The 21,969-nt window shown below is 40.3% G+C and overlaps 1 protein-coding gene across 9 annotated transcripts in view; it reads left to right on the top strand.

Moving 5' to 3' along the window:
• Nucleotides 1-213: 213 nt before the first annotated feature.
• The window catches only part of GPATCH2L (G-patch domain containing 2 like), a 40,904-nt gene continuing 19,148 nt past the window's right edge, over nt 214-21,969 (top strand). For 3 of the 9 annotated variants that reach the window (XM_039351666.1, XM_039351663.1, XM_039351661.1), the window contains exons 1-7: nt 290-421; nt 1,617-2,281; nt 11,391-11,455; nt 12,622-12,798; nt 13,300-13,379; nt 19,138-19,205; nt 21,413-21,467. In XM_039351666.1, coding sequence (XP_039207600.1) covers nt 371-421; nt 1,617-2,281; nt 11,391-11,455; nt 12,622-12,798; nt 13,300-13,379; nt 19,138-19,205; nt 21,413-21,467 — 1,161 coding nt within the window. In that variant the 5' untranslated portion in view covers nt 290-370. Of the gene's footprint in view, nt 422-515; nt 648-1,616; nt 2,282-11,390; nt 11,456-12,621; nt 12,799-13,299; nt 13,380-19,137; nt 19,206-21,321; nt 21,362-21,412; nt 21,468-21,969 lie in introns of those variants that run through there. The other 6 variants (XM_039351668.1, XM_039351667.1, XM_039351664.1 and 3 more) reach the window with 6 other exon arrangements.

The raw sequence follows: 21,969 nt of genomic DNA, 5'->3' as shown, positions 1-21,969 counted from the left end.
CTTTTCTTTGACAAAAGCAGGCACGAGTTCCCCGCGGTGAATTTAAACCCGAGAAGCGGAGACCGAGTGAACAAGCGAGAGTCCTCCGCCAACAGGGAAAAGTCGCCAAAGGGCTGCAGAGCAGCGGTCCCTCGCCAAGCCTCGCCCCGTCCCGAGCGCCCCGCCCGGCCGCTGGCACCGAGGCGAAGAGTGACGTCAATGTTTCCGGAAGAAGGGGAAATGCCTCCCCCCTCCGAGGACCGGAAGCGGTTTTTTGAAGCTGACTCCGTGCCGAGCCGGGAAGGCCTAGAGAGGTGGTTGTGGAGACGGAGTTGGGGAGGTTGTTGCGGGAGCCAAGTGAGTTAGCCGATGCGCGAAGGTGGAGCGTCCGATGCCGAGCGTCGGTGGCCTAGCCGCGGAGACGAAAGGGGGAACTGCCGGGGTGGGTCAAGGAGGCCTTACGCGCTCCAGGGGAGCGGGGGGGCACCCGTGTTTTGGGAGGGTCGGCAGCTCAGGGAAAACAGCGGTGGCGCGGGGAGGGGGGAAGATTTGGGTGAGAGAGCCGGGGGCGGAATAGAGCAGGCGCCCCGCTGGATCGGACGAAAGATCCCTGTCGTCCGGTGGCAGAAGACAGCTCGATGCTTGCGGCTATTGCTCTCCAGCAGCAGGTGATGACCCAGCCTCCCCCAGTCTGTTTGGAGAGGAGATGGTGGGCGGGTGGACTAGATCACCGTTTGTTTACCCTCTCGGTGCTGTCTGCACTATCTAGAACCAATTTCGGGCAAGGTTGCTTGTTTTCCAGCAGTTTTTGGTGGTCCAGTCAATAGAATTGGGAGAGTCGCTTTTATCACAGCGACGATCTTTTTATAAGGTAGCTATCAGTAATTCGGACACCAGTTTGGTAATAGTTTGATTATAGAAAGGAAATAAAATGCCACTTCCTTATAACTATTCTCTCTCGATTTGTCAAGGCAATGGGTCTTAGAGAAAGTAGATGCTGTTATATTCTTAAGTTATGCATTCTCCCCTTGTCATAATTTTGCTAACTCATTTCCTTTATCAATATTGCTTGTTTTACACGTGGTCCCTTCTATTATTGTTGTTTTCTCCCCATGATTATATCATGGATTTTAGGCTGATTCATAGGGTTTCTATCTTCTTTAATTCTATAAAATAGTTTAGCCTGAGAGATACTTATAAACAGATAGGTATTACTGTTGTATATAATACATCTAAGTGACTTTCTGCAGAAATGGAATATACAGAGTTTGGGTTATTAGTCTGCAGTGGGTTTTAGAGCCATTCTCACAGTCCTCCATCATCTCAAAAAGACTAAGCAGAAGACCTTAAGAGTTATCTTTAGGTTCAGCACTTGTTTTTCTTTAAGTTTCTTTTCTCTGTAAAAAGAAGTCATTGAAATATATGGTACAGAGACCAGGTTGACACCTGTATTAACTATTAAGATAGTACTGTAAATAGTAACACAATAGATTAACTATATCTTCTTTTTATTCTTTAAAAAGTAAAGCTAACCCAAAGTAATTTTTTGAAAATATATTACGTCACTTGGAAATAAATTCTATCATTGTGATGACATGCAACATGACTGATTTAATTTTGTACTTTTATTTTGGTAGACACTGCTGATGGATGAACTAGTACATGATTTGGCCTCAGCTCTTGAGCAGACCTCAGAACAGAACAAGCTGGATGAATTATGGGAAGAAATGACTCTGAGCCCAAGGCAGCAGCGTCGGCAGCTTCGTAAGAGACGAGGACGCAAGCGGCGTTCAGACCTTACACACCAAGTGGAACATGCTTGCTGCTATAGTGGGGCCTCAGAATCCAGCCTAGAAGAGGTTGCGGAAGACTGCCGGGAAGTGCTAACTGCTTACTTTAGTGACTCTGATGACATGGCAGTAGCCAAACATCCAACTCTCAGCACAGCTCTCAAGAATAAGCAACACTCATGGCATGAATCAGACTCTTTCACTGAGAATGCGCCTTGTCGACCCTTGAGGCGCCGTCGAAAAGTTAAGCGTGTGACATCAGAAGTGGCAGCTAGCCTTCAGCAGAAACTCCGAGTATCGGAATGGACATACGAGAAGGGTTGCAGATTCAAATCGGCTAAAAAGCAGCGCCTTTCCCGTTGGAAGGAGAATGCTCCCTGGACATCAACTGGCCGGGGACTCTGTGAGTCAGCAGAGACAAGAGCCTTCCTTAGCAAAGGGGGAAGGAATGAAAGGATGGAGTGTGAAGCAGATGAACAGAAACAGGGTTCTGATGAAAACATGTCAGAATGGTGAGATGTCTAGGCCTTTCTTCTTTTATCCGAGGCTCTAATATTTTACTTTGTTTCTTTGCAAGTAATGGCTCATTACTTTAGGTAGTTCCCCTTTTCATTAGACTACTTTAGCCCAGTCTTCTCACATAATTTATGGAAAACTGTTCTGTAGGGCAAACTTGTGTGGACCAGTATTTTGTGTGAGACCAATATCCATCGTTTGTTAAGAAGAAAATAAAGTGTGTTTAGTCTTTAGTCAGCATTATTTTAAACATTATTTTCTAAAAAGTGATTTGTTGTTGTTGAAATGGAGATGTTCCAAGAGGAATGCTGCTATTTTGATTTTTGTGAGATAAGTATCAGTTGTAATTAAGCACCACAGTCTAATTCAAGATGTTGAATGAGAATATATAGGGCTCTCCATTGCTCTAGGCCAGTGTTGGCGAAACTTTTAGAGATCGAGTGCCCAAACTGCAACCCAAAACCCACTTAATTATTGCCAGGTGCCAGGTGGGCATGGCTCACTGGATGGGCATGGGTGTGGTGGTCATGGCAGATTGGGTGGGAGTGGTCGAGGTGGGTGTGATCACCTCGATGTTGCTCGTGGGGAGGGACATCTGTGGGGGCTGGGCAGGGTTGGGGGAGATCCAGGGGGTCTCTGGCAGGTGGGGTGGTGGGCAGGAGGCTCGTCCTGCGGGGTGAGGCGAGGCAAGGCAAGGCAGGGCGGGGGTGCCATTGTCACAGGGAAAGGTGAGGCAGGGGCCGGGGCGGGTGCTGCCTGACACCATCGGCCCCTGCACACAGGCCAGCGAGTGCATGGGTGCTGGGATGCATCCGGCCATGTGGGACCTTGGCCAATTAGCAGGCGGCTGGTTGAAGAGGGATGGTTGCCATTTCCGGGGCATGGCATGCGTGCCCACAGAGAGGGCTCTGAGTGCCACCTCTGGCACACGTGCCATAAGTTCGCCACCAGTGCTCTAGGCGTATAACTTGCATCTTCTTATAAGATGAATTGCTTTTGGTTCTGAATAATAGGTTCTAGATGGAGTTTAGCAACTTGTAATATTAAGTCAAGGTTCATGTAATTGTTGGCCTTTCTTCACTTGCAGGAAGATTGAGAGAAGAAATGGTACTGCATGCATTCCCTTAAACCAGGGGTAGGCAGCCTTGGCTCTTTTATGACTCGTGGACTTCAACTCCCAGAATTCCTGAGCCAGCATGGCTCAGCTTGGAAATCTCTTCCTTTCCCCTCAGCATGGCTGGCTCAGGAATTCTGGGAGTCCACGAGTCATAAAACAGCCAAGGTTGCCTACCCCTGCCTTAAACCATTCATCTCCAACAATGTGCTGTTTTTAATTGAGCAGTTTCTTATCATCAGTTATAAAAGATGTGAGCAATTGATTGAGGCTTAGAATGAAGCAAAGTTGTTTAGAAGAAGAGGCCCTGTTGGTTCTTCCATTATGTCGTTCGCTCCTAAGGTCTTGGAAGATATTGTAGGTTCTGGAATAACTTTGATAGAAAAATGTGGGGTAGACAGAACCACCACCAGATGGATCCGTAGCTGGCTGACCGGCCGTACTCAGCGAGTGGTCCTCAATGGAACTGCATCTATATGGAGGGAAGTGTGTAGTGGGGTGCCCCAGGGCTCTGTTCTGGGCCCAGTACTCTTCAACATCTTCATCAATGATTTGGATGAAGGGATAGATTGGGAACTCATCAAATTTGCAGACGACACCAAGCTGGCAGGAATAGCCAACACTCCAGAAGACAGGCTTCAGATACAGAAGGATCTGGACAGACTTGAACACTGGGCACTAACTAACAAAATGAAATTCAATGGTGAAAAAGCAAGGTTCTACATTTAGGCAAGAAAAACCAAATGCACAAGTACAGCATAGGTGGCACCATGCTCAATAGTAGTAACTGTGAGAGGGACCTCGGAGTCCTAGTAGAAAATCACCTAAATATGAGCCAGCAGTGTGCTGCAGCTGCCAAAAAGGCCAACACAGTGCTAGGCTGCATTAACAGAGGGATAGAATCAAGATCACGTGAAGTATTAATACCACTCTTCAATGCCTTGGTAAGGCCACACTTGGAATACTGCATCCAGTTTTGGTCACCACGATGTAAAAAAGATGTTGAGAATCTAGAAAGAGTACAGAGAAGAGCAACAAAGATGATTAGGGGACTGGAGGCTAACACATATAAGGAACGGTTGCGAGAATTGGGTATGTCTAGTTTAACGAAGAGAAGGACAAGGGGGGACATGATAGCAGTATTCCAATATCTCAGGGGCTGCCATAAATAAGAGGGAATTAAGCTATTTTCCAAAGCACCTGAAGGCAGGACAAGAAGCAACGGGTGGAAACTAATCAAGGAGAGAAGCAACCTAGAACTAAGGAGAAACTTCCTGACAGTGAGAACAATTAATCAGTGGAACAGCTTGCCTCCAGAAGCAGTACATGCTCCAACACTGGAAGTTTTTAAGAAGAGACTGGACAGCCACTTGTCCGAAATGGTGTAGGGTTTCCTGCCCGAGCAGGGGGTTGGACTAGATGACCTCCAAGGTCCCTTCCAACTTTACTACTATTACTATTACATTTTGATTGAATATGTGAATGGTATGATGTAGTCAGATATGAGTAAAATACGTTAATAATCTATACATTTGGAGCAGTCACAGCTTATGGAATAATGGAAGAATTTTTGATAGAACTAAAAAGAGGGCATCATTAGGATACTGATGAAGTAGAAGTGTTTTCCATGTCTTATAAAACAAATTTTGAATTATTTGATAGAATTCTACAAAAAGATTGTCACCCGGGTTGTGCATCTTTGAATTGATTTTAATAATTGATCTTCAATATGTATTAGAAATAGTAGTTCAGGATACACATACTAGTACTATATTTAACCAGCTTCTGGGTAAAGAAAATAATCTCCTAGTCATTACATCCTATAAAGCAGCGGTTCTCAACCTTGGCAACTTTAAGACTTGTGGACTTCAATTTCCAGAATTCCTCAGCCAGCTTTGCTGGCTGAGGAATTCTGGGAGTTGAAGTCCACAAGTCTTAAAGTTGCCAAGGTTGAGAACCCCTGAGTAGGAACTTAAATTCACTGCTAATCCTTTATACAAATAAACAATCCAAGAACTGCTTTATATTTTCCTTCATGATCTTGAGTTTGATTAAGATTATACCATTTATCCATCTTCTCCCTTCTTATGTGCTTTTCATTTTTTTTTTTTTTTTGTCCTACATGGATTACAATATATTGTTTTTCTTTCCTGTTCAGGGAACTGTTAGGAAAGCAGAGGCTTTCCTTTTTTGACAGCAAGAGGTTAAATAAAGTGGATAGCAGCGGGTGGGCAGTATATTTATTGATTCAGTCCTGAATTACATGTTGTTATTTTCTATATTCAGAAGAATGCCATTGGGTGGGTGTGGCCCATTGGCTGGGTGTGGCTCATTGGGTGGGCGTGGCTGCGGTGGTAAGAGCAGACTGGGTGGGATTAAAAAGTTCAATCAATCAATTCCAACTTTGCAAGTTCTCCCCCCCCCCCCCGCAAGAAGTTGAAATTGACTGATTGATTGAACCTTTTTTTTTTTTGTACAAGGTGGCCAAGGCCTAAAGTGAAAAGGTTTTATAAAACCCAGCTGAAGGCCTAGGACTGAGGCGATGGTGTGCGTGTGCCCACAGAGAGGGCTCTGAGTGCCGCCTCTGGCATCCGTGCCATAGGTTCGCCACCACTGTTCTATAGTATTTTAGCAAAGCATGCATAGAGTCTAAAACAGGTCTATTTATTAAGTTTATAAAGCTGTCAGTTATATTTTGGAGGGACCAGTAGGAAAAGTATATCCAAGATTAGTTCATATTAACAATATTTTGTTACCTATTAATTTTATTCCTATGGGCCAAACAAGCTGTTTATATATGTTTCATAGTGTGTCAGATCTGAGACTTAAACCATTAACTTGTTTCTTGGGTTTTTTAGCTTATTTTCATTTCCCTCTGATGTGAAGAATATAAGCTGCAGCCTGAAGTGGCTACTTGAGAACTTGGGTAAAGAGGTTTGAGTGTTTGCCTATTGGGTGACAGAGCAAGTGACAGAGATGGAGTGTTTAGCCTCCCCCTCCTTCTTCAGCCCAGCCTGACCTTCTGCACCCCCCTCTGTGCCTCTTGTTTTCTTATTTTTATAGAAAATCAATACTCTTCTTGACACAAACAATAGCTCAGAAGAATAACTGAATGGGGGAGAGCTGAGATCTGTCCATCACCTCTCACTTTAACTCTTCTGCACTATTTAATTACAGGCATGCTTTGGTCCAGGAGTTGGCAACAGTGCAATTGCTAAATGAAGACCGTTTTAACCAAAGATTGGGTGATCAATAACTCTATAGCAGTAGCTTGTTGGATCAATAGCATTCATTATTTTCTGGTTAAGGCAAGTGGCCTCCTTTGTAACTGGAGGTCATTAATCAGTGCTTACTGGACTGTATGGCCTGTACTAAGGAACTGTGAACTTTCCAGTAAGAATTTAATGTAAAAACAACACAGAGCTTAGTTTATATGATCTTTGGGTGAGTGAAGTGAGAAATGAGGCTTAGTCACTTTGTTATTTTTGTTTCATCCTATCTGAGGATTTGGTAGTACCATACTTCCAAAACAAATCTGTATAAACCATACATGTAAAAACCACAGACCCTTATGCACTAAGATTTGGCTGCCAATTACTTAATACTGTCTTCTCCTGCTACCTCCTATCTACTTAAGACTTGTAAATAGATGTATGGTAGAATTTATAAGAGAACATGTTGTCATTTTCTTTTGCTCACATCTTTTATTGAGAAATGAGAACAAAAATTACTGTGAGTTTACATTTAATAGTTAAATAATTGCAGAAATTATATGATATAATAATCTGTTTTATTGTTGTCCCTCTGTCATTTTACAGACATTTTTATATAACTTTATTCCTCTTTATAGTGTTGTGCCTCACATGCAATTTAGAGGTGGTCCTCCTAACTCCAACTCTACCACCAAATTGTGCAACCCTGATGTTAACAAAAGAGAAATGTATGATTATCGTTTGAAGCAAGTTGATCTTGGGCAATTTTAGAGCAGGAGTCCCCAACCTATGGTCCGTGGCTCGGGACCGGGCTGTGGGCTCTTGGCCAGCGAGCCACAGAAAAGGCTGGCCGGTGCATGCACACTTGGGCGCGCATTCCCCCCACTCGCGCTAGGGCCCGCAGCCCTGTTTGCATGCGCAGGAATACTAGTGCAGACCGGGTGTCTGCAGCCCGTTTGCACATGCGCTGCTAGCCCAGGCGGTTTACGTGGTCGTTTGGGCATGCGCACGGCACCACTAGTGCTGCATCAGTGTGCATGGCCCCTTGTGCGCACGCACACACACACCAATTTTGAAGCTGCTCTCCTTCCCTCCAGTCCCTGAGCCCAGAAAGGTTGGAGACCTCTGTTTTAGAGGACCTACTGGTGTTTGCTGCCATATACGGATAATCCTTGACTTAGAATCACATTGGAGCCCAAAATCTTTGTTGTTAAGTGAGACATTTGTTAAGTGAGTTTTGACCCATTTTATGACATTTCTTGCCACAGTTGTTAAGTGAATCACTGCGGTTGATAAGTTAGTAATCCAGTTGTTAAGTGAATCTGGCTTTCCCATTGACTTAGCTTGTCAGAAGGTCATAAAAGGTGATTACTGAACCTTGGGACATAGCAAAGGTCATAAATATTGCCAAGCATCTAAATTTTGATCATATGATTATGGGGATGTTGCAGTGTTTGTAATTGTGAAAAATGATCATAAGTCACTTTTTTCAGTGCTGTTGTAACTTTGAACAGTCACTAAATGAACCATTGTAAGTTGAGGACTATCTGTAATGCGTTGTCTGGCTTTGCTCTCAAGAAAATAATACTGAGCAAATGATGTGTTAAGTCTCCCATCCTTATTAATATTTGTATTTTTCAGTAATTATGAAATGGAGATCCTATGTTTTTATTTTTGAACATAACCATTTAATTCTGAAATATAGATGGTTTTAGGAGCTGATTATTATGGGACCTTTTAGTGTCTTTTTAATGACACTGACAAAGATATCCCACATAAGTAAATATAAATCATACATACCTGATCTTAAAGGAATTGTCAGATAAACCTGGTATTTGTAACTACAGCATATAAACAGAAGGAATGCTGGAGTGTATTCTTTTGTTTAAAGAAATTCAAGGGCACCTAATTTTCTTGCTTAGTTTTTATTTACAAAATATGAAGCTGACCACAGAGCATAATAATTATTAGAGAAATAATTATCTAATTATTTGGAATGCTGGCTATTGATTTGAGATACATGTGTTATCCAGGGAGAGCTATCATTTTTGCAGAAACAAAATTTAGCTTCCTTTCCAGTGAAATAAATGGAGGAGATATTCACATGTAATATAAATACAATGTTAACCTGCAAATTGTTTTCTTTTCTACCCTTCCTCCCAAATAAATGATTATTTTTAAAAATGCCTATTTATTATTGTATAATATTTGTGTCCCTTTATTCTAGTTAATAATCTGATGTCTGGCTGTTAAAGCAATGTTTCTCGACTTTGATAGCTTTAAGATGTGTGGGCTTCAATTGGCTGGAGAATTATGGGAGTCCACACATCGTAAACATTGCCAAGGTTAAGAAACACTAAGCTGAAGCAGTTTAATTAGTAAAAGTAACAAAATAATTGTGAGGTTGAGAAAATCTGTAATGTTGCCTTTGCTTATACAATGTGCCTCGTATCATTCATTCTTCTGTGTAGATGCCCAATCAGTTGTGCTCATTTTCTGTTATCCATAAATAGATGTTTGTTATTTTCTACTAAGAATATATTATTCCTTACAATTATTTTTTAGACATGTTCTCTATATGTTCATTGTACAATGCTGAATAACTTAGAGAATCATTGCTTACTCTTTGTTGTAACTTACTGTAACTGTCTTGGAGGGTTCATGGAAACTATAGTTATTAACTGGATGTAATTTACTAAAGAGAGATAGTTTGGTATAGTGGTTAAGATACCAGGCTAGAAATTATGAGGCTATGATTCTACTCCTGCCTTAGGCACAAAATCAACCGGGTGACTAGGCTGGTCCCTCTCTTTCTGCCCTAAGGAAGAAAGCAAAGGCAAATCGCTTCAAAAATCTTGCCAAGAAACCCATGGGGATTTGTCCAAACAGTGGTCAGGAGTCAATATGATTCAAAGGTGTATGCACACACCCCAAAATCACTAAAGGCTTCCCGTTTCACATGTTCTGAAAGGCAGCCCCAAAGTTTTAGTGTATTTAAATAGCTTAGATCGCTCTGTTTCTATATCCACCCATAGGATGATATGAGGATATAAACCTTATATTCTCCATCACGGCTCTGTGTCTCCTCATAAAAACTTTAATTAGGTGAGCTGCAGTCAGTGAGAGGATGTTCAGCAGCTTTGCTGTCTCTCTAGAATGCTCACTTGAAGGCTATTTTGACACCAGCTTTATTCTGTTATGAGGCAAACTTTTCTCACCCAGGCTTCCAGTCTGGCATCATTCTCTGTAATATTGATTCTCCTTTTAATATGCTGTTCCTTATATTTTTAATGAAGGCAGTCTCTGGGTTAAGAATGTCTGACTTAAGAACAACCCTTAGATAAGAATGTGCTGCCGATTACTAAAAATGGCAAACCTTGTTCTTCTTGCTTGAGACGACAAACTGCGGCATTTCTTTAATGTGCAGTCCATTTCAGCAGTCCCTGAAAGCATTTGAGTTCTGGGTTAAACAAAGAGTTAGGAATGGAACTTGTCCTTAACCTGGGGATTATCTATGGTGAACTAAAACTTCATTTTGTGTAAACTTGCCTTTGAGACTTCTGCCCACCTACCAGTTCGAAAGCATGCAAATGAGAATAGATTAAATAGGTACCACTTTGGTGCGAAGGTAACAGCATTCCATGTTGGCCACATGACCATGGAAAATGTCTTCGGACAACACTGGCTTCCCTCAGCCAAGAAACAGAGATGAGCACTGCACCCTAGAGCCGGACAAAACTGGACAGGGAAACCTTTACCTTTAACCTTTGAGGGCAGGAGGCCAGTATACAAACATTACACCAAATGTCCTATAAGCACATAGCACCCTGAAAAGTACTCTTGATGTTTTCATGCTGATTCTCCTGTCCCTTCTCTATTGCCTGCTGTGTTTTTCTCTGCTAATATGTGTGTAGGATGCCCCTTTTCTCTACAAAATTATTTTACCAGCAACTTAACATATTTTGGAAATTTCTTTTTGTATGAGAGAGAGAGAGCAGACTAGCTTGACAGATTGCAAAGCTGCTAAGCAACACAGTCACATAACATTGCACTTTACAGCTGTATTCTTTAGTGATAGAAATTCAATTTCCAGTTCTGGTCGTAAGTAATAATAATAATGAATAATAATAATGAATAATAATGAATAATGAGGATGATGATGATGATGATGATGATGATAATAATAATAATAATAATAATAATAATAATAATAATAATAATAATAATAATATAGTTGGAAGGGACCTTGAAGGTCACCTAATCCAACCCCCTGCTCAGGCAGGTAACCCTATACCATTTCGGACAAATGGCTGTCCAGTTTCTTCTTAAAAACTTCCAGTGTTGGAGCATTCACCGCTTCTGGAGGCAGGTTGTTCCACTGGTTAATTGTTCTAATTGTCAGGAAGTTTCTCCTTAATTCTAGGTTGCTTCTCTCCTTGATTAGTTTTCATCTGTTAAGAACTGTGTGTAAAAATCAATGATATTAACTCATGTATTTTTTTCTTTAGTCCCCTTTTTAGATTATTGCATATTTTACTAACTTATTTTTCATTCCATATATTTTATATTCACCCACCCAATTTGGGGGGGCACTTTAGTGTTGCTCATTGGTTAATCCCATGTCAGGGTTAATCCAACTGTAGAGATGAATAAAGCAATACCAGTATTATTTGTTGTGCTGAAAGTTTGTGTGAATTTTTGTTGCAGTAAAGAATGTATTCTTAGAAAAAAGTATATATGAAATGCATATATACTTAATTCTTTGTGTTCCCTTTCCAGTGAAACCAGCAGTGTGTGCAGTAGCAGCGACACTGGCCTTTTCACCAATGATGAAGGTCGCCAAGGTAAGACTAGATCATGTCCCTATTTCTTCTATATTTTAGTGCTCTGAATTATAAATCAGGCACAGGAAATTGTGATCAATCTGTATAGGAGAAGAAAAGAAAGAAAATTTAAAGGGTTTGAAGGCTGGATTCTGATTCTTTCTTGAGCTCTAACAAGTCATTCATTCCTGATTGCTCTGGGGAGTTTGGTTTTTTCTTTGGGTTTTTTTTTTTTTTTGCTTGTTGCAATTCTTTTGCAGCTCCAGCAGTTGCATCCCTGCCAGATGGTATAAAACTGTGCTTTTTGGGCTGTGTTGTGGCCCTGTAGCATTATGCCTTTAAAAATAATGCGGATTTCAGGTGATCACTTGTGGTAAGGCTGTCTCCCTTTTGCATCCCATCCATCTCAATATCTGAGGGGTTGTAGCTTTATAATTCCTGTAATAATGTAAAAAGATTTAAAATGGCCTAAAAAGGCACAGACATATTATTAAATATGTTGTCTCTTCTAAGAATGGCAAGGAGCTATGTAAGGATACTTACAGGTTCATTTGAGTGGGAGATGGAGATGTCTACAGATAACTATAGAGACATTAAGATGCAGTACCTGTTATTATAATTTAAGACTTAGTTGTCATATATGGATTTAGGAATAAATTTATCTTAGAAGAGTGGTTCTCAAATTTTGTGATAAACCAGCCCCCTTAAAATGATTACTGAATTTGTGTGAATCTTCTATGAATAAATCTAATGATTTCATTGATATCAAGTCTGGGTAAGAAATAAATGTACTGTTTTTAACAATTACATTTTAATTGACATATCAAAAAAGATGTCAAAATCTTTTGGAATGCAACTATAGGCAAAATAGCAAAGGCCATTGACAGCACTCCAATGTTACCTTTTTACATTAAAAGAAGCAGAGTGAAACCTACCCCCAGGTTATCTGGGCACATTGCAGCTGGCAGACCCCTGAGTTAGTTTTGACAATGTTCCTACTTTGCCTGTCCCAGTCTGTAAGATTTTTTTTTAAAAAAAAATGTTGTGACCACCTTTAAATTGTCCCCTACTCAGAGTTTCATAACTTTCGCCTGCTCAATGGTTCTGATTTTTTTGTGTGTGTGTATGAGGGAATTCGCAGCAAGACTATATTGAGATATTTGAATAGCTTTTTATTTCCTTCCTAGGTGACGATGAACAGAGTGATTGGTTCTATGAGGGCGAATGTGTCTCAGGATTCACAGTCCCCAACCTTTTGCCCAAGTGGGGACCTGACCGCCAGTCTGATATGGAACGAATGGACTCGAGCCTTGAAAAAATCTCAGAGCCAACATTCCTTCTGCCCTCTCGGCCTGTTACAAGAGGTGAGATTCTTATGTGAATTCTTGCATATTGTGGATACACTGTAGCTCAAATTAGATATGTAATAGGCATGTGCAACTTTCAGAGTATATATTGGTGAGAATAAAATAGTCTTTTGGATTATAGTGTAATGTAGAAACTAGGGATCATAGTACATACCTGAGACCAATATGAATTTGCATACAAATGAATTGATATAATAGCGATATGTTCTAACATACTAATTCTGTTTTGTGCACCTGAATTAATTTCAGTTCTTTGACCATAAGGAATTGGCTTGGCTAACAATGAAATAGACCCTATACTCTATAACACACCCTGGTGAAAAGAAGATGCTGTAATATACAGTGCATTCATGTCTTGTGGTTACTCTAGTTTCTAATATGCGTAAGCTCCATAGAACAGAATCTGGAAATGAGAAGTTGATCTAGATTCTTGTTCTTTATTCCAGCTGATTCTGTTGGTGTTTTTTCACGTTTCTTCATTGTACTCTTTCTTTTCAGGATTTCACCCACGTTTGAACCGTCTTCCCAGTGTTGCTACACGCTGTCTTAGGAAGGGCCGTAGAAGGCTGGTTAGCAAGGTATTGCTTTATAGGGGATGTTAATTTGTTTAGCACATATTGTCAAGAAATATACCCATTGGTGAAATGTGCCATGAGGTTCATTCTAACAGTTTCAAATGTGTATTCATATACAAACTCTAGTTATGTGTCTTGATAAAATTGTTTTTAGTGGCAATAAGATTCTGTCGGAAAATAATAAGTTGTTATGGAAAGGAGGTTGACTAAATATGAATGTGTGCAGTTTAGAAAAATCTGCAAATATAAGCAAGAATGTTGATACTAAGCAGAAAGGAATGGTCTCCTGGAATGAGGAAAGCTGTTTTGGCAGCTGGGATGGAGGAAATAAATATTGATTGACATATTAGTATGGTTCTTGTATTACAGTAGATTTAAATGCTGGGAGTTGTGCCTGTCATTTGCAAGGCATTTCATTTTTTTTATGAAATATGTATATCCAAGCATTTCTTACCATCCTTGGAATCCTTTTGTATATGAAGGTGGAATTAGAGAGTGCTTGCACTTAAAGCGGTATATAAGTCTCATAAATAAATAAATAAATAAATTCTGCAATCTCAATTTCCCACATATAAAGCAGAAAGATTTGGGGGAAGCTTAATTTGCAAGAATATGTAATGGTACTTAGACTCTATGTGGAGTTTGTTTATTTAAGAGCCGTGGTGGTGCAGTGGTTAGGGTGCAGTATTGCAAGCTAATTATGCTGACTGCTGGCTGCCAGCAGTTCATCAGTTCAAGTCTCACTGGCTCAAGGTTGATTCAGCCTTCCATCCTTCCGGCGTCGGTAAAAATGAGGAACCAGATTGTTGGGGGGTAATATGCTGACTCTGTAAACCACTTAGAGTCTAAGTTCTATTGCTATTTTAGGAATTTCATTTGAGCATAGAAAGAAGAATCTTATGTGTTAAAAAGATTTGACTCATCAGTTAATTAGCTCAATGTGTGAATGACTACCGTAAATGCTGGCGTATAAGGCGACTTCCGCGAGCGCTGAAATCGGCGCCAAAGACGGGGGTCGTCTTTTATGCCGAGTCGTCTTATACGCCGGAAATACTGGTAGTTTCCGGCGTATAAGACGACGTTCTAGGAATGCGGCCCGGCTATAAAGACGGGGGTCATCTTATAAGCCGGGTCGCCTTGTACGCCGGCATTTACGGTATTTCTATAATATGTCCCTTCCATTTTCAACAAATTTTTCAAGCCCTTTCTCTTTACTTAACCAAGTTAAAGAATTGAAATATGTTTTCAGTTATCGTGAATATTATGTCTTAGGCAAGGACTATTAGGCCACTGGTAAAAGCCGAGGGTCATAGGCTTTTTAAAGATTCCTCTAATGAGAAAAATAATATTTACTTGTTTAATTCATCTTAATCACCTTAAAGGGATCTATGTCATTCGCAGTGGAGGTCACTGCTTCCCCTCCTCTCTTCTCTTCTAAATTGTAATAATAAATAATGAGTTTCATTCAAAGCTCCCTGCCAGCGAGCTGCTAATTACCCAAAGTATCGCTTGTAATTTACACAGTAATAAACTGTAAATTTAAACATTACGGCAGTTTAGGTTAATAATTTCTCTACTGTAACCAATAGCTCATCTTTCATCCCTGCTGTTGCTTTCACACGAGCCTTGTATTTGATGGTGTTTTGTGTTTCTGCACACCAACTCACATTTTTATTGATAATGAAATCCTAGTTTTCAGGGAATTTCTTTATATAGAACCCCTATGAATATATGCAACAATACATGCTACAGTATATAAATGTATATTTCTAAATGTTACTTTAATTTCTTGCACAGTGATTCTGAAATGGTTTGACCGAGCTGATTCTTTTCCTGGTCTTGAATAATGTCATTGCCTCCAGAAAAATGCAAACTCTGTTGTTTTACATAAGAGTCTTGGCAGTGGCAGTCCCAAAGTGGATCCTAGACTCAAAGAAGCAATAAGAAATTGCTACATTATTTCCAGGATATACCCAAACTGCCACGTTGGGAATCATTAACTCCAGTTTTAAGAACTATTGCTCTAAGTATTAAATACCTTTAAGGCTGATTCAGTTGAAAGAATAACTTTTATGGAGCTGTTGGTTGTAAGAAATTGCTGAAAGTAGAATAGCCTTGCAACAGAAATGGCTGATAATTGTCTGGGAATCATGTTCCAATTAAAGGAGATATTTGTTGAAGTAATTTTGTTTCTTAGACTTGGACCTAGTTTTTGATCCGGTACTGTACGTTATGTAATATATACAGCTAAGAATAAGCTAACTAGCTTTCATATGAGAATTCTGCAGTTAACTCAAGGTACCTAATTGTGATTAACAAGGTTAGGATGTGACTAGCCATGTATGTGCATCCTCTTTAAAAAAAGCAAATGCAAACAAAGCTCTTCAACTTTCATTATTTCCTTGGGGAATAATATGATGCTAAATACGTCATTAGAATTTATATTAGTTCTTTATTTGATAACATGTTCTAATGGATGCTTTTTCTAAGGCTGATACATACAGAGGGGTGATTTTCATTGCAGCATGACTACAGAAGGAAGGGTTTAAGTTGTCTCTAACACTAGGTATAAAAATTAGAAGGAAGATTATCAGGGATGGGACGAGGGTGTGAGTGAGAGTCATGGGTCAGGGAGGGTGTCAGGGATTGCACGAGAGGTGCAGTGCAGAAAGAGTGTGTGAGGGGGTATAGGGTGAGTTAGGAACAGGGTGGAGGTGTGCACATTGAGAAGGGAGCGTGAGGATATGCATTTGGCCAGTGTAGCTCGACTGCAGAGGGGCTGGAGAAAGGTTCATGAGTGGCAGAGTCTTATCCCAATGACCCGCGACCTTCCTTTGATTTTCTGAGCAAACTGGCAGGGAGAGCTACAAATGGTGTGGTACCACCAGCACTATGAGGGCTGGTTGCAATCACCATTCATTCAGCATCATGGAGGGACTAGAAGACCTTCAAGGCCCCTTTCAGCTCTAGTGTTTTGTTATCATAATTTTGAACAGTTGCTGCATGAATGGTCTAGCTCAGGGGTGTCAAACTCAATTTCACTGAGGGCCGCATCAGCATTGCGGTTGCCCTTGGGGGGCCAGGTGGGAGTGGCCAGAGTGGGTGCAGCCTACTGGGTGGGTGTGGATGGAGTGGGTGTGGCCTACTGGGTGGGCGTGGCCAGTTCTACATCATTCGCGTCAAGGGTACCTGTGGGGGCCTGGGCAGGAGTGGGATAGATCTGAGGGTCTCTGGCAGAAGGGGGTGAGACCGGGGCAAGTGCCAAGGCATGGTCCACCGGGACAAGTGCCAAGATGGCCACCACAAAATTGTACATTGGCTGCCGGCCAGGGCCAAGGTAGCGGGGGCTGTTCCCTCAGTGTTTCCAGGATGGCTTCGCGGGCCACATGAAATCACTTCGCGGGCTGCATCCAGCCCCCAGGCCTTGTGTTTGACATGTCTGGTCTAGCTCAAGGACTACTTCCTTCCTCTTCAATGAGTGTAAATACAAAAGCTAATTCCTATCTTGCTAATTATTTGGGGGGGGGGATTAGGAAGCAAACAAAGGCAGAAGGTGTGAAAATTATTAATCTTGTCAGTTTCAAGCCTTGCCAGCACAGGAGGGAACATTCCAAAGAGAAGTGGATTGAGAAAAGGAAATTCCTGATCATGATTTTTCACTTAATGACTGTTTTGTTTAACAACAGAGGTAGAAAAAATGTATGATTTACAGTCTGTCAGAACATTTCAGCAATAGTTAAATATAACATATTTGAATTGTTACTGAGATTGAATCTTAGCTTGAAACACAGGATAAGGAGCCAGACAAACATGGCAGAATTTGGCTCATCTTATATGAAATACATAGAATAAGCATATTTTTATACCAAACTTAGTAGAAGTAAATTACAATTCAGACATTCTAAAATGCTATTTTCCCCATCTTCCCGGTTAACCTTCACTTCTGGGATTTGCTGTGTTGTCTTGTCTAAATACTAACCACAATTCAATCTCCTTAATTTTTTGATATCACTAAGGTGTTGCTCCTTGATCCAACTTAAACAAAGCAGTGATTGTGGGGTAGATGATTGTTGTTGTAGTTTGTCTGCAATTTTCTTGGCAAAACTTTCCATTTGCCATTGTCATCTTCTTCCTAAGACAGAGAGAGTGATTAGCCCAAAGTAACCTATTTGGCTTTGGTCTAAAGCAAGATAGAACTCATGTTCATCTAGTTTCTTGCCTAGTACCTTACTTAATCCCTACAATAAAATGGTTCTTTCTATACACTATAGGTAAAATGATTCAATTGAGCATGAAGGTTAACTTATAAGGTTGTTTTCACTATATTCTTTTAATTTCTCAGATGTTGATTTCATGCTGTCTAAGCATGAACTTAGAATTGGTTTGTAAAGGAATTGGTTTGTGATTTGGGGAATAAGATTGTCTAGATTCAAACTAAATAGAATCATGGAGTAAGAAGGGGCCATTTTGCCATCAAGTCTGATTCTATTCTCAAAGCAGAATTCAAGTAAAAGCAACCTAGAGAGGATAAAATTGAGCCAACCACCATCATATTTAATGAAGGCCATGTCATATGTAAAAGGACACATGGATGAATGCATTTTGCATTTTGAACCTTGCTTGTTGTTACATCCAATTTTGTATTAGATCTTGCTTGAAAAATATTATGTAATATACTTAGTAATATGGGTACTAGCAGTTTTCTTCTGAAGTACCTCATGATTATTCCTCTTCCTAAAACTCTAAAAAATTGCTGAATATTATTTTAAATTAGGTTTTGCTTCCCTAATTTATCATACCTTGGCTTGTGAAGTTCAAGGTAGTAGATGATTACTTCCTTTGGCTCAGGAAGTAAACCGTATCTTAAAACTATGCATTATGACTTGAGCCTCAATTTGCTGGCCAACCTGACACAGCTCTTTGGAGGAGAATGTGATGGAATGTCCAACAGACCCTGGGAAAGTGAAGGAGGAGTTGCAACTCAGGAAAGTGGGGAAACTTAAGAAAGAGACACAAAGCAACTTTGCTTTACTTATGCTAGGTATAACTTGAACAGGAGAATTTCTCTGGTAGGCTTTCATGCTTCTATTATATTACTCTGCTAGCAACAGTGATCTTTCCAGAAACCAGGTGGTTCTTGTTTCTTGAGTTTGCCAGTTTTGCAGGGCTTGATAGAGGAAGATACAACATTTGTAGCTCTTCTACTCTCCCACCTTCATTCTTCCTACTGCTGTTGCCTAGTTTTATTATGCGGCAGTTTTGCTATTCTTCCCTGCAGGTTGGGTGGTGTTGAAGCAAGCCTTATGCCTTTGTTTTCCCCCCAGAAAGGAATCATATTTTTGCTTATTTTTGCTATGTATGTAAGGGGGGGGGGGTTTGGTATGTATACGTGGGAATGAATTGGAGGAAAACAGTGATGTTATTGGGTTAATTTAATTCATTTTTACAATGTCCACATATTTATGGCAACTGTTTTATATCATTAACCCCGTTTTTGTGGAAGTCGTTTTGAAACTGTGCTCTGATTGCGAAAAAGCTGAAAATGGTTTCTTATCCCGCTAAAGACTGTACTGTTTAATACATACTTCTCCCTCCCTCCTTCTCTTTTTCTGCTGCCCAAGAAGTTTTGCATGCTCTTTTTGGATCGAAACAGCATTTCTACCCCATCCTACTTATAGTTAGTTGAGGATGACTTAGGTTTCAGTAAATGAGTCAGTGTAGTTTTAGCCTTAGTCTTTCCCCCTCTTACTTTGTGTTTCAGGAGACCATCATGAATGCAATGGGTACTGAGAGGATTAGCCACATCATTGGTGATTCCTGCCAAAAAGAGTAAGCATCTGGGCACAGTAGATAAAGATCTAGAACTTTGGGGTTGGGCAGGAAGCAAATATTCATTAGTTTAAGTTTATTATAATATATGTCGTAGATCAATATGAACGTTTATCCCTGGACGTATCCATAGGGAGTGTTGGGGAAGAGGTGCAAATGATGAAAGCAGTAGCACACTGCAAACTCCAACTCTTTATATATATGTATCATAGCACTGCCTGCATATGTGAAAGCACCAGATCCTATGGGTGCTTCTTCTCATAATAAGGAATTAGATTTGTTTTTCACTTTATAGCAGTGGTTCTCAACCTGTGGGTCGGGACCCCATTTGGGGTCGAACGACCATTTCACGGGGGTTGCCAAACAATGCAGTCCGCCATTTTTTTCCCTTTTCCTTAGCTGTGCTACTCCCTTTTATTCTATTGGCTTTTGAAAGCCAATAGAATAGACTCTCTTGAATAGAGTCTAATTCTATTGGCTTTCAAAAGCCAATAGGAATTGTCCAGGCTGTCTCTGCCCTGTTGAGCCCGCCAAAAGTCCCATTCTGCAAATGGTGCTGCACCATTTGAGTAGTCCTCGACTTACGACCAGTTGAGTAGTCTTCGACTTACGACCGGTTGGGGGTCACAGCATTAAAAAGGTTGAGAACCATTGCTTTATAGGATTGCTGAAGGACATTGTTTCAGCATATTTCAGCAAACAATGGTTGTGTTTGTTTGACTACCCACCCATCCCAATTCTGGTCACATTCCATTTTTAGTTTTTAACGGGGTTATACTTCTTATGCAATACTAGTGTGCAATCTGAGATCGTTTGGACTCATTCCTATTCAAAAAGAAGGTGGCAACTATGGCCAAGAAGGCCTTTACATAGGTTCCTTCCAGGAAGCCCTTCAGACAGCCACTGATACCTTGTTTACTCTTGGTTGGGCCACTGTAATGTGTGGTACATGGGACTGCCCTTGAAAACCTCCCAGAAGCTACAATGACTCAGATTGCAGTGCAATGGTATGTAGTAATGTCTGTTGTGCTCCACACACATATCCCTGTTGCTTTTGAGCTGCACTGACTGTCAGTTGGCAATTCAAGATGTTGGTTATTGCCTCTTCATGTCATATGGCCTGGTTCCTCAAGAGAACACTTGTCTCCTGCCTGTTCAGTGAGATCAGCGAGTGAGGCTATACTTTGGGTCCTATTGATTAAGCAGTATCATGTTGCAGGACCTAGGAATGTGCCTTCTTGATGATAGCTCCTGCTATCCTACAATGACATCCCCCCCCCCTGATATCCACACTATTCCAATCCTTTTGTTTTTCTGCATGTTGTTAAAGACCTGATTGTCCTTCCAAGCCTTGGATTAAGATGTGGTTGAGTCCCTTTGGTTTTTGATTCTGTCTTCTAGTCAGTTGGATTCTTTTTCTTAGATATATGCTGTTTCCTTTTAATTGGTAAAGCTACCCAGACTTGTTATGAAATCAGGCAATCTTGAAATTTAAACAAATAATAGGGAGCTGCCACCCAAAGAAGTGATAACATATTTGCCCTTCTGTATTGACACAGTGTGTCCTGTTTTTCCCCACTCCTTTAACAATGGTTGTTGGACTACTCCCCATTAGTTGAATCATATACTGCAGTCTTTTTAAATGTGGATTTATAAAATACACAAAATCCCAATACAAACAAACAAAAGGGATATCAATGCTTGAATAAATAGTATAACCACTTAATTATAATAGAAAGATATCCTAGTAGTAAAAATTTCAGCATTTTTGAAATAATATTTTCCTGGATTAGATCATCCTAATCATAGATGTTTGATGGGTGATATACTGAAATTTCTCTTTCTAACGGGAAATTAGGGTATTTGTAATCTTGAGTGAGCGTTAAAGATAATGTGGTTTCCATGGATGTGCTCCATTGGATTGAATTTCTTGTCATCCATTCATATTTAGATTAATTCCTACTGTCTTATAATTAACTTTAGCAAATCTGCCTTATGTGGATGTTTAATCTTTTTCTTTTCTTCTTTATGCATCACATTTTCCTTGTTTCTTCATTTCTTCCAACTCTGTTCTCCTGCTCCGTTCAACTTCATCTCTCCTACCACCTCTCTCTAGTTTCTGGTTGCCATCAATGGGAATGAGAGATCGCAACCAGGTAAGCTGGCTCTACTTTGTATATTCTCTCATTTGATTTCTATCTCTCTAGAAAGAACCAAGTGCTGGCTTCCAATTTCTTCCACATTGCAGCCTGGGTCCAAGAGGTAAGGCAGCCCCATTTTTTGGTCCAGCAGACCACTATGGCTCCTTGTACCAAATAGAACCCCAGAATGTTAGCTTTCTACAATTTTCTTTTTAGCTGCAAATGTTATTTGCATGTTTCTGTCAATTCTTCTGTATTTATGACTTTTCGGTCTATGCAGTCTTCTAATTTTTCATTCTCTTACCATATTTTATAGCTATATTTTCAGTCATGCTAATGCTACTTACGTACAATTGTGAAGCAGGGAAACAGGAATTTTAGTTATGATATTGTTTTATAAATAGTGTTTACATTGAAACCCATTGATATTGAAATCTCAACTAAATTATGCCTGTGTAAATGTTTAATTTCTGAGTGTGTAGATTAGTTCATATACCACTTACATTAGTAAAATGAAATCATATTTCATCTTTTAATGGAAAAGCAGCTCTCATTTTCAGTTTTAAATCAGTGCTTGTCCCTGTTCAGCACCAATCTTTGTTTTGTTTCACTCTAAATAACGT

Source organism: Crotalus tigris, unplaced genomic scaffold (assembly GCF_016545835.1).
Source record: "Crotalus tigris isolate CLP2741 ecotype Arizona unplaced genomic scaffold, ASM1654583v1 scf7180000018371.15429387391:27106975, whole genome shotgun sequence".
Taxonomy (NCBI): Eukaryota; Metazoa; Chordata; class Lepidosauria; order Squamata; family Viperidae; genus Crotalus; species Crotalus tigris.
Note: the sequence above shows the minus strand (reverse complement) of the source record. Positions and strands in the feature narration are given on the sequence as shown.